Below are 12001 nucleotides of genomic sequence, written 5' to 3'. Positions count from 1 at the left end.
CTCCCTTCCTGAAGCCAAAACCTGCGTTTTCTTCATTAATGGGAACTGAAACATTTAATTAATTACCTATTGAGCTGACACCATGCCCCTGTGTTGTAATGACACCCTTCTACCTGCTGCTGCTGGCTCTGCTCTGACCAAGCATGAATTTCTTGACAGCAGCACGGGAGGGGGAGGGAGACCCAGAGAGACACACGCAGGGGTGAGTTTTTATCCCAGCACATTGGACACATGTCCCCAGGACTCATTCCTAGCACCAAACTCATTGTAATGAGCACAGCTCTCGGAAGGGATTGTCAACGTGGTCCCACCCTGCTGCTGGTGTGCTGCTCCCTGTTGTTCAGGAGTAAATGGCTCCCGGGGGATAATCCTGCATCCTCCTGGTGGTTTTACATGAGGCAGAAGTGCCATTACCTGCAGGGATTGTTGGGGCCCCGACAGCCAGGCCTGTGTTGGGCCCTGGGATGCTGCAGAGCTGCTGCTGCTTTCTCTGCTTTATCCCCATTTGCGGTGATGGAGAGCAGAGGGAGGAGACCTCCAACCTGCTTCTCAGGGGCTTTGGCTGCAGCAGGTGAGAATGTGATGCCTTGCTTGTCCCTCCCAGCCAGCAGCCTTGTCATTTCTAGACAGCGTTTGCAACGCCGTGTGTCATTGCAATACACAGGCGGTAGGATGTGGTCTGGGGAGAGAATCTGGTTCTTCCGACCCTCCCAAGATAATGGCTTTGCCCCGTTCTCTGTGGTGCTGCAGGAAGTGAAATGTTCACGTACCCGAAGCCTGCTTTAAAACACAAAGCAGCAAAGGCTTCCCAGGAGCACAGGTCAGTGCCTGGCAAGTCACGACGCTTGGGTTGAGCTGGAGCCATGGGGTGTGCAGGTCTTTGCACAGCACGCTCCCATCTCTTGTTCTTCCTCCCTTGATCCCTTGCTCTTCCTCAGGCACCCGCCTCTCCCACCCTTGGCTTGCCGGCCAGCCCCAGGCCCAGGCAGCATGAGTATCACCAGGGGATGATCCCTCTCCTCTGGCTCCTTTCTCTCCTCTCTGAACAAAGTGCGGGTTTCGAAAGGGACCTGGTGTAGGAGAGAGGACTTTGCTTCCCACAGGAATGCCGGTGTCAGTCGGGGGCTTCCTTTGGAGCAGTCACGCGCCTGCGGAGCTGAGCTGCAGGGATTAAGCCAGCAGTGAACTCGGGTTTTAACCAGTGCTGTAGCAGGGGGCTGGCCGCTGTCGGGATGCCGGGTGTTAGTCCAGGCTGATGGTCCATGCTGCTGGTCGCCCAGGGGCGTGCGAGCAGGCTTTAGTTTTACAGCTGGATCAGGAAAAGGTGGAAGAAACAGTTTAGGGGACCCACCAAACACCCTCTCAGCTCTTTGCACAGGTAATGGATGCAGCTGAGGAGCTTCCTACAGAGGGTCTGTGGCACACTGAGAGCTTTATGTCTTAGCCCTGAGAAGACGAGGCTACTGCAGGGGATGCAGCCACTGGTGTCCTGCTCTGCAGCAGGAGCCGTCTCTGGTACCACCTCATCTCTTGTTTTCCCTCTCCCCTTGTTTTCCACCTTTCCCTCTTCAACGCCCACCCCCAAGTCTTTTCTGGACAGACCAAACAGCACTGCCCCTTGCAGCTCCCATCCTCCATCCACACTCGTGCTGTGCCTCATGCAAGATGCAGCCCTATGCTCAGAGCACAGAAACACGCTGCTGGCAACTGTGATAATTTATTGTGGGTACATCACAGTGATACAGACACGCACGGAGTGAGATGCTACTCCGGAGCGTAGCAATTGACCACAACGGACTTGGCAACGGGGGTCTAGCAAGGGGTGCTACTGCTGCCTCAGCCACAAGTGGCTCTGCTCCGGTGTCACTGCTGCTGCTCTGCCCCTGCCTTGCTGCCTGCTCGATGCCCTTGCTCCTTTGGAAAGGAAACGCAAAGCAGGTGCGCAGAGGGAGGGAAAGCCCGGCCACAGCAGTCAGTAGATCACCTCCAGAGCCAGCCGGAGCCCCTAAATGACCAGGTCTGCGGGCTTGGGGAGGGGGTGATGGCCCGCGGCGGGGGGCTGCTGGTGGCAGGCGGGGACCGGCGGCGTCGAGGCCCTCGTGGTGCGGGCGCTGCAGGCGAGGAGGAGCCCGCCGGCAGCGAGGAAGGCTCCGGCGAACCAGCCCAGGAACGTGGCCTCCCCGAACTCCCAGCGGGGCACGATGTCGGGGACGGTGCTGTCCCAGAAGTCGAGGACGGTGTTGTAGGCGACCCAGGACACCGGAGCCAGCGTGGCCATCCCGGCCGTGCCGAACGTCGCTCCGCCGGCGAGCAGGAGCCGCCGCTTTAGCCGGGGCTTGTCCTCGCAGGGGGTCCATCCCTCCAGCCCCGGCGCGGCCAGGAGGGCCCCCAGCAGCCCCAGCCCGTTGGAGAGGCACATCAGGAGGCGGGAGACGCGCAGCTCTGGGGACAGCGCCAGGAAGGAGCCGTGGGCCCGGCACTCGACCACCCCCTCCTCGCGGGCGATGCAGACCTGCCAGAGCCCCATGGTCCACACCTCCAGCTCGTTCAGGTCCAGGTTGAGGCTCTTCCAGAGCGGCACGAAGGTGGTGACACAGGAGGAGACCCACCCGAGCAGCGCCAGCAGCATCCCCCCCGCCTGCGCCTTCGCCCGCCAGCTCCCGGCCATGCTCCCGCCGGCCGCTGAGTGCGCGCCGGGCCGGGTGAAGCCGCCCTGAGCGGCGGCCCTGGGCATTAACGCTTGTGGAGCAGCGCCGGCCGCGTCTGCAGCCCGGGGCGGCCGATTCAAGCCTGTTCCTCCGCCGCCGGGGTGTGGCCACCGTCATCTTCCAGCCGCCCTCGGCTTCCCCGCGCTCCGCAGGCGAAGCCGGGCTCGTCCCGCCGTGGTGCCGCGCCGGGCCGGGAGGGTTGAGCCAAGGCGCGCAAACCCGCGGCCACCCGGAGCCTTGGCAGGGACGGAGCCTCGGGGCAGCGCAGCTCCGGGAGGGGCCCCGAGGTGGGATGCGGGCAGCAGAGAGCCGGCGCCAGGCTCCTGTCAGAGGCATCGACCCTCACTCGCTCGTTAAATTAATCCGAAAAGGAGCCTCCGAGAGCTGCGCTGAGGACGCAGGGAGGGGGAGGCTTTGCCCGCTGCTCGCAGATGGGCACCGACGGCCCAGTCCTGCACCCTGACCCCCACCAGGGACATGGCACCTGGTGCCAGATGTGGGGGAGTGCTGCCCTGGGAGAAGGTGCCCGAAACGTGGATGGGGAAAGGATGGGCAGCACCGCCAGGAAAATCCCAACTTCAGCTCCCACCCGCCCCCTCCATGTCCGTCCCTGGGGTCCCGCGGCAGATTCATCTTCTCCGGGAGATTAGTGACTAATCCTCCATCATCTGCCGTCTTTCTTATCAACGGGATACTGAGGCCCATCCTGGAAATTACCAAGTCCTGCTGGTGCCAGGGTCCAGCCCCAGTGAGCACCGGGGCGGGACTTCTCAAGGGGCTCCCAAAAGGAGGGGGTGGGGAAGCATGGACCACTCAGGAGAGGGGGGATGTTTTCCAGCCCTTGCTGACCATCCCATCCCCAAGAGCGGAAGGGAAGCATCATCCTGAGAGCAGGGAAATCCACTGGGAAACCCCTCCTGCTCCATCCGCCTGGCTTTGGGGCGCCTGCTCCTTCTGATTAAATCGTCTCAAGGTAATTGTGCCTGTCGTTGAGACAGATTAACGGGCCACCTTCTGCTGCTGGAGCGGGATTGGCAGCCGCCGCCGAGCTCCCAGTGCTTCCCTCCCACTGGCCACGGCAGAGGATTCCCATCCTCAACCGGTGGGAAGATGCCCGGTGGCTGCCAGGGCAGAGCGGGAGCCACCACCCGAGATCAGGGTCTGCCGGCGCGGCGGCCACCCCGCATGGACACGAGGTGGGTGCCCCTCACCCAGGGGTCTGCGCAGGGCTGGGGGCAGGAGGTGCATCCGGAGGCTGACGTCCTCCATCGCCGCGATGAGGACACTGGGCCTGCTGCTCGGCAGAGGCGAGGGGATGCTGGGAGGAGGCAGCGTGTCCGTGCGGCTCATCCCTGCGGCTCGCTGCTCTCCAGGTTGTGTGCCAGGAACGTGACCTCCCATCGCAACCCCCGTGGGGACCCGGCTGGACTCAGCCTGTCCTGGGGAGCGCAGCAGTGGGGTCTGTGTCTCCACCATGGGCTGCCCTTCCTCCTGCCCCTGCTTGCAGCTCATCAGAGAGCTGGCAAGTACAGGCAGGGTGCGGGGCACCCATGGAGCTTGGCTGTGGGTGCTCTCCCGGACCTTGCCCACTGCCGGGGCTGCTCCCCGCGGAGGCGGGCGCCTCCTTGTCGGCCTCTGCAATGCAATTACAGCCCCTAATGGGCTTAGCCACCTGCTGCCAGCCCGTGGCCACCCCGGCACTGCTCCATGGCTGGCACATACGCTGCCGGGCAAGGGCAGCCACAGCAGACCCTGCCCCTTGGAGAGGCACCTTCCATGTCCACAATAACCCTCTGCTTTCTGTGCTCCATAGCAGGACCCTGTGCCCAGCCCGGGGCTGAGCCCCGGCCCCAGCCCCACCATGGTGTTCCCCTGCACCCACAACAGCATTGGCAGCGGCCGGCCAGCACTCGAGGAGCCCCGCGGCCGCAGCAACTCCATCCCCGCGGCACAGACCCCCACAGCCAAGCACATGCTGGCCTACCTGCCGCGGCCACCCACCGACACCAGCCGCTATGGCACCTTCCCCCAGAAGGTATGGATCGGATTGCACTGGGGCTCTGGGGCATCCTCCGGGCAGGATGCCACCGCAGTGCTGCCCGAGGTCATTGCTCACCAATGGGCTCCTTTCCCCCCTTGCAGCCTGATCCCCCGGCTGCCCCCAGTGCTCTACCAGAGGACAGCTGCCCGCAAGCGGCCGCCACTGCCAAGAGAAGCGTCCTGATGCCAAACTACCCATCCCCACCCCGCCACAGCAGCATCACCCCCAGTGAGCCGTTCCTTCTGCGGAGCCACGGCAGCGTGGCCGCCCCACATCATCCCGGTGACCTGCCCTGCTGCCCACCAGCCGCCGCGCAGGAGAGCGGTGCCCACTGGTGCCCGCTGCACGCCCTGAGCGTGGCCAACATCCCCAGCTCGGTGCGCGGCAGGACCCCAGCCCGCAGCGGTGCCGCCACCACCGTGCCCACCGCCGAGGGGCTGCCGGGCCGGCGCCGCAGGCTGCTGGAGGAGGATGGCCCCGTGCTCCAGGCTGGGAAGCGGCAGCGGCAGCGCTATGTGACGAAGGTGGGCAAGTGCCAGGTGAACCTGGGAAATATCCAGGAGAAGAAGCGGTTCCTCTCGGACATCTTCACCACCATCGTGGACCTCAAGTACCGCTGGTTCCTCTTCGTCTTCATGATGTGCTACATCGTCACCTGGGTGGCGTTTGGCACCATCTACTTCCTTGACGCCTGGGTGCGGGGTGACGTCGGGCACCGGGGCGATCCCGAGTGGCCAGCGTGCATTGAGAACATCGACGGCTTCGTGTCCGCCTTGCTCTTCTCGGTGGAAAGCCAGCGCACCATCGGCTATGGCTCCCGGATGGTGACTGCCAACTGCGCTGAGGGCGTCATCCTGCTGATGGCACAGTCCATCGTGGGCTCCATGATCGACGCCCTCATGGTGGGCTGCATGTTCGTCAAGATCTCCCGGCCCAAGAAGCGCGCCCAGACCCTCATCTTCAGCAAGAACTGCGTCATCTCCCGGCGGGACGAGCAGCTCTGCCTCATGTTCCGTGTCGGGGACCTGCGGGACAGCCACATGGTGGACGCCAAGATCCGGGCCAAGCTCATCAAGTCCCGGCAGACGTCTGAGGGAGAGTTCATCCCCCTGGAGCAGTCGGAGCTGAACCTGGGCTATGACACGGGTGAGGACCGCCTGTTCTTGGTGGAGCCGCAGATCATCTGCCACGTCATCAACCACCGCAGCCCCTTCTGGGACATGTCGGCCGAGTCGCTGCGCCGCGAGCAGTTTGAGATTATCATCATCCTCGAGGGCATCGTGGAAGCCACAGGTGGGTCTGTGGGGTCAGGGAGGAAACCTGGGCTTGGGGTTGGCATCCCCCTGGCAGTGGGTGACCCAGGGCTGGAGACCCCTCATGGGGCAGTGGGCGGCTCGTTGGGGCACCCTGGCACTGAGGTGTTGCCTCACCCTAGGGATGACGTGCCAAGCCCGCACCTCGTACACGGAGGATGAGATCCTCTGGGGGTACCGCTTCGAGCCCTGCATGTCCCTGGAGAAAGGTGCCTTCCGGGTGGACTACAGCCGCTTCGAGATGACCTTTGAGGTGCAGACACCGGCGGCCAGCGCCAAGGAGCTGCACGAGCTGAAGGAGCTGGAGCAGCAGGAGCACTCCACACTCAGCCTCTACTGGGACCACCTCCTGCAGCCCTGCGCCCTGCCGGGGCCCGCGGAGGGTGCTCTGCCAGGGCTGAGCATCCCCGGGAGCCAGGACGAGCTGCTGGAGAAGGGGGGCAGTGCCTGAGCCATGCCCGGTGGGTGCCCAGCACCGACAGTGCCATCCATAGCCCACCCTCGCCCCTGGGGCACAAAGCAGGACAGCGGGTGATGGAGGGGTGATGGACTGGTGATGAATGGGTGATGGACCAGTGATGGACAGGTGATGGACAGGTGATGGACATCTCCACATTAAACCCTACCCACCAATAAATGAGCTCTGGGTGTGTGCTGTGTTGGTGGGGCTGGTCACACCCGCAGTGTGTGACCATGCACAGGATGAGACCCCACACGGGGCTCCAGAACCCCATCATTGCCCCATGGACCCGGACATTGCCCCACAGCACCCCCCTCCCACGGTACCCTCCAGGCCCTCATCCCCATCATGGAACTGTCACAGCTGGGGGGGGGGGGCGAGGCTGGGGCACAGCCCGATGGGCTGAAATCAATGGAGTTCATCAGTTAATGGGGTGGGCCTGTGCAACCCTCATGGGGTCCTGCACCTGGAGGGTCCTGTGCCTGGTTCAGGGCAATCCCCACCACAGACACAGGCTGGAGCTCTGCTCTGCTGAGGGAGCCTCCATACACACACCCCCACACACACACCCCAGTCCTGCATCCAGCTTTGGGGGCAGCAACCTCAGAGCAGCTCCAGTGCCCAAAGGGGCTACAGGAAACCTGGAGAGGGGCTTTGGGTAGGGATAGGCCAAGGGGAATGGCTTTAACCTGCCAGAGGGGAGACTGAGATGAGCTCTTAGGCAGAAGCTCTTCCCTGTGAGGGTGCTGAGGCGCTGGCACAGGGTGCCCAGAGAAGCTGTGGCTGCCCCATCCCTGGCAGTGCTCAAGGCCAGGTTGGACACAGGGGCTTGGAGCAAGCTGCTCCAGTGGAAGGGGTCACTGCCCGTGGCAGGGGTTGGAACTGGATGAGCTTTAAGGTCCCTTCAACCCAACCCAGTCTGTGCTGAATCAGTGCAGTGAAGCTGCTGCACGGACACACACACGCACACCCATGCGCACACACATGCACACGCACACACACACACATGCGTGCACACACATGCATACACGCACACGCGCACACACGCGCACACACACGTGCACACACGCACACACAGACACACACACGCACACACACGCTCACACATATGTGCACACACACACATGTGCACACACATGCGCGCATACACGCACACACCCACGTGCCCACACGTACACATACACACGCGCGCACAGACACATACACGCGCACACGCGCACACATACGTGCACACACACGCACACACGCACGCACACGCATGCACACACACGCACACACAGACACACACGCGTGCACACATACGTGCACACACACGCACGCACACACACGCATGCACACACACAGACACATACGTGCGCACACACGCACACACGCACACACACGCACACACGCACGCACACACACGCGCACACACACGCAGACACATGCACACACACGCAGACACACACACACAAAGACACACAGGCACGCACACACGCACGCACACACTCATGCACACACACATGCACGCGCACACACACACGCACGCACACACACACACACACGCACGCGCACACGCACGCACACACATTGCGGCTCTATCTCAAGCCCACATCCTTTCAAACAGCAAAGCCTATACCTAAGACCATGGTGTCTTTTTTACCCTCTTTATGCGCTGCAAACAGGCGATCAGATAACCAAAGGACCGCTATGCATATTGATGGCGTCTAAAGGCTTAATTTGCACGTTAAGTAGACATCATTAATATGCAAATGACCCTGGCTGCACCAATAGCCGCTGCGATCTCTGTTCCTCCGCAGAGGCTCGCGTCCCGCAGCCCCAAGCTCGCTCCGTTACCGGAGGAGCCGCGGGTCCGGGTCCCCCCGCTCCGTGTCATCGGCCCTCCACGCCGCCAGGGGGCAGTGCCTCCCGCCGCCACCCTCCGTGCGCCACTCCAGCCGCTCCTCAATAGCACCGCCCCTCTTCTGGCGCATCGTGGTGACGTCAGTCGTAGCGCGACGCGGTGACGCGCAGTGCTGTCTGGCGGCGGCGGAGGTGAGTGAGCGCTGCGGGCTCGGAGCCCCGGAGCCCCGGAGCCCCGGTCCCGGCTCCGGCTCCGGCTCCGGCCCCGGCTCCGGCCCCGGCCCCGGCCCCGGCCCCGGCCCCGGCCCCGGCCCCGGCTCCAGCCCCGGCCTCGGCCTCGCGGCGGCTCCGCTGCGGCCCTTGGGTCCCGGCCTCGCTGCCGGGGCCCCCTCGCGCTGCCAGCGGCTCTCCCCGCAGCCCGGCCCCCCCGCATGGCGCGGCGCTGACGGGAGATGACCGACCAGGAGAACAACAACAGCATCTCCAGCAACCCCTTCGCCGCCCTCTTCGGCTCCGTCGCCGCCGCGAAGCACTTCGCCGCCGTCCATAAGCAGCAGCAGCAGCTGCGGCAGCTGACAGGTCCGGGGCGCGGGGCCGGCGGCCAGAGGGGTGCTGTCCCCACCGGGGCGCTGAGCGCCTTCCTTGCCCCGCTGCTCGCAGGCGATGAGACCTCGGTCAGCCAGGATGACTCCGACAACAGCGTCTCCGAGAGCCTGGACGACTGCGACTACTCGGTGGCCGAGATCAGCCGCTCGTTCCGCTCGCAGCGGGAGCTGTGCGAGCAGCTCAACATCAACCACATGATCCAGAGGATCTTCCTCATCACCCTCGACAACAGTGAGCGCGGGAGCCGTTCCCCAGCACCTGAGGGGTGGTTCCGAGCCGGGGAGCTACACTGTGAAGGGCAGAGAGGGGGGAGCTGGGAGGGGAACATCACTTTGCCTTCAGGTTCTACTGCCCCCCAGCACAGTCTGTGTCCCTCTGGGTGAAACGGGTCCCTCCGTGTCTCTCTCAGGTGACCCCAGCATGAAGAGTGGGAATGGGATCCCAGCACGCTGCGTCTACCTGGAAGAAATGGCTGCGGACCTGGACGCCCAGGACTGGCTGGACATGGACAACGTGGAGCAGGTAGGGCTGCCTGCCCCGGGCTTCTGGTCTTCTACTGCTGTGGCACTAGGAACTGTGTTTGTTTCCTTGTGGCACATCCCAGATGCAGCCTGTCTGCTGCTGCTCTGAGGAGAGTGGAGGCTCTGGTGGAGCTCTCAGCTTAGCGCTCTGTTAGGGCTAAGGGAGGGATGGAGCGAGCTTTTCCGAGCATAAACAAGCGGGTGCCAGGAGGCTGTTTCCCGGAAGAGTTGTCTCCTTGTCCTCACTTCCCACCTACCTCTGCCCAGGCCCTGTTCGCCCGCTTGCTGCTGCAGGAGCCTGGAAGCCACCTGATTCACATGACCTCCAACAGCACACAGAACCTCTCTGCCGACCGGGACGCCGGGGAGAGGCAGATCCTACGCTACCTCTATGCGTGTTTCCAGAGGGCAAGAGAAGAGGTAGGCAGGGGCTTCAGAGGAGGAGGGTGGCTTTGTCACTCAGCGTTCTGGGCTGAGGTGACTGAGCTGAGCTTTTAGAGGCCAGAAGCAGATGCCAGGGTCCCAGCTCTGTCTCCTTGTGCAGATAACCAAGGTCCCAGAAAACCTGCTGCCCTTTGCCGTGCGCTGCCGGAACCTGACCGTGTCAAATACTCGCACTGTGCTCCTCACCCCAGAGATTTACATCAACCAGAACGTGTACGAGCAGCTGGTGGACCTGATGCTGGAGGCGCTGAGAGGGGCCCGTAAGTCCAGCTGAGTGGAGCAGAGCCTGGGCTGCCCCTGGTCCTAAAAGGGAAGGCAGCGTTTAGGCTGCAGCACCTGTAGCACACTGTGATTCTTGCTTCCCTGCCAGAGTTTGAAGACATGACCGAGTTTCTGGAGGAGGTCATAGAGGCCTTGACAATGGACGAGGAGGTGCGGACGTTCGGGGAGGTGATGGTTCCCGTGTTTGACATCCTGCTGGGCAGAATCAAGGACCTGGACCTCTGCCAGATCCTGCTCTACACATACCTCGACGTGCTCCTCTACTTCACCAAGCAGAAGGACATAGCAAAGGTGGTTGCCTCAGCCTGGTCAGGAACTCCCCTCAGCAGCATGTTTGTAGGACATAATCTGGGGAGGTCAAACAGCACTTCAGTGTAACAACATCCTGTGTGTGCTCTTTTACCCCTCTCCTCCCTTCCTTTTGCCTGCCCAAAGCTGTCAGTTTGTGTTTGTTTTCATTTCACTGGGATTTTACACAGCTGTCAGCATGCCCTGCCATGTCCCCCAGGTTTTTGCAGGCTACATCCAGCCCAAGGATCCCAGCAATGGACAGATGTACCAGAAGACTTTGCTAGGCACCATCTTAAACATCTCCTGCCTGCTGAAGACCCCCGGTGTCGTGGAGAACCATGGCTACTTCCTGAACCCATCCCGATCCAGCCCGCAGGAGATCAAAGTGCAGGAGTCCAACATCCATCAGGTGAGCTGAAGCACGACAGTGCTTCCCAGTGTGTTTGAGTGGCCTCTTGGTGCCTCAGAGTTAAAGATGTGGTATCAGGGCTTGAGTTCCACCCCTGGCTCCTTCATAATCCCTCAAACACGTTCTGTTCCTGCAACAGTTTATGGCCCAGTTCCATGAGAAGATCTACCAGATGCTGAAGAACCTGTTGCAGCTGTCCCCAGAGACAAAGCACAGGATCCTCTCCTGGCTGGGAAACTGCCTCCATGCCAACGCAGGACGCACCAAGATCTGGGCAAACCAGATGCCAGAGATCTTCTTCCAGATGTATGCCTCGGATGCCTTCTTCCTCAATCTGGGAGCTGCCCTCCTGAAGCTGTGCCAGCCCTTCTGCAAACCCAAATCTGCCAGGCTCCTGACCTTCAACCCTACCTACTGTGCCCTGAAGGAGCTGAACGAAGAGGAGAGGAGGAGTAAAAACGTACACATGAAAGGTGTGCCCAGACCTTGGGGGAGCAAGAGAAAGACGAGGGGAATGTCCTCGGGTCCCTGCTGCTCCCAGTAGTGCCCTCCCCTCGTGTGTGGGTAAAGGGAGAAGACTGGGGAGGAGCAAGGGGACAACTGAGCACAGAGAACAGGCTGCCTGGCATCACCAGCCATTCTGTGTCTTCAGCAGGGGCACTCTTGAGCTCTTGACTCAGAGACACTTTTCATTACAGGTCTGGAAAAGGAAACGTGTCTGATACCCGCTGTGAGTGAGCAGGAGCCTGAGTTTGCCAACAGCTACAACCTGGTAACAGAAAACCTGGTCCTCACACAGTACACCCTTCACTTGGGGTTTCACAGGTGGGTGCTCGCAGATACCCCCAGTGCTGTTCCCACCCCTGTGCTAAGCTGTCAGTGAATAGTCAGAATGCAGAGCCGGCAGCTTGAACTGCTGAGTACCAAGCACTGAAGTTTTGGCCTCAGGCTAACTGAATTTGGAAGGAATTCCATTTGCTGGTGCTCACAGGCAGTGCTGACAGTCCATCAGGTGCCACACTGCTTATAGAAACCTGACAGCCAAATGCTAGGTGCCGTGGGCCACTCGCTTCCCCCTTTCCTC

At 61.9% G+C, this 12001-nt stretch overlaps 3 protein-coding genes across 3 annotated transcripts in view; 2 read left to right on the top strand and 1 right to left on the bottom strand.

Moving 5' to 3' along the window:
* The window catches only part of UBE4A (ubiquitination factor E4A), a 130795-nt gene that overhangs the window by 113118 nt on the left and 5676 nt on the right, over positions 1-12001 (top strand). The window contains exons 2-10 of the mRNA XM_061478111.1: positions 8789-8943; positions 9025-9201; positions 9380-9492; positions 9759-9911; positions 10036-10195; positions 10306-10508; positions 10726-10917; positions 11057-11390; positions 11616-11742. Coding sequence (XP_061334095.1) covers positions 8817-8943; positions 9025-9201; positions 9380-9492; positions 9759-9911; positions 10036-10195; positions 10306-10508; positions 10726-10917; positions 11057-11390; positions 11616-11742 — 1586 coding nt within the window. The 5' untranslated portion in view covers positions 8789-8816. The remainder of the gene's footprint in view (positions 1-8788; positions 8944-9024; positions 9202-9379; positions 9493-9758; positions 9912-10035; positions 10196-10305; positions 10509-10725; positions 10918-11056; positions 11391-11615; positions 11743-12001) is intronic.
* On the bottom strand, positions 1702-2803 carry CLDN25 (claudin 25). Its single transcript, XM_061478038.1, has one exon. It carries the CDS (start codon positions 2732-2734, stop codon positions 2006-2008), a length of 729 nt encoding a protein of 242 aa, XP_061334022.1. The 5' UTR covers positions 2735-2803; the 3' UTR covers positions 1702-2005.
* Positions 3798-6513, top strand: LOC133282049 (G protein-activated inward rectifier potassium channel 4-like). The gene is made up of 4 exons (XM_061478046.1): positions 3798-3904; positions 4525-4743; positions 4851-6042; positions 6185-6513. The coding sequence occupies exons 2-4, from the start codon at positions 4570-4572 to the stop codon at positions 6511-6513; spliced, it is 1695 nt and encodes a 564-aa protein (XP_061334030.1). The 5' UTR covers positions 3798-3904; positions 4525-4569.

Source organism: Pezoporus flaviventris, unplaced genomic scaffold, assembly GCF_033815535.1.
Source record: "Pezoporus flaviventris isolate CSIRO_AGI_PZ_B2104156 unplaced genomic scaffold, CSIRO_AGI_Pfla_v1 ptg000113l, whole genome shotgun sequence".
In the NCBI taxonomy this organism is placed as follows: domain Eukaryota; kingdom Metazoa; phylum Chordata; class Aves; order Psittaciformes; family Psittacidae; genus Pezoporus; species Pezoporus flaviventris.
Note: the sequence above shows the minus strand (reverse complement) of the source record. Positions and strands in the feature narration are given on the sequence as shown.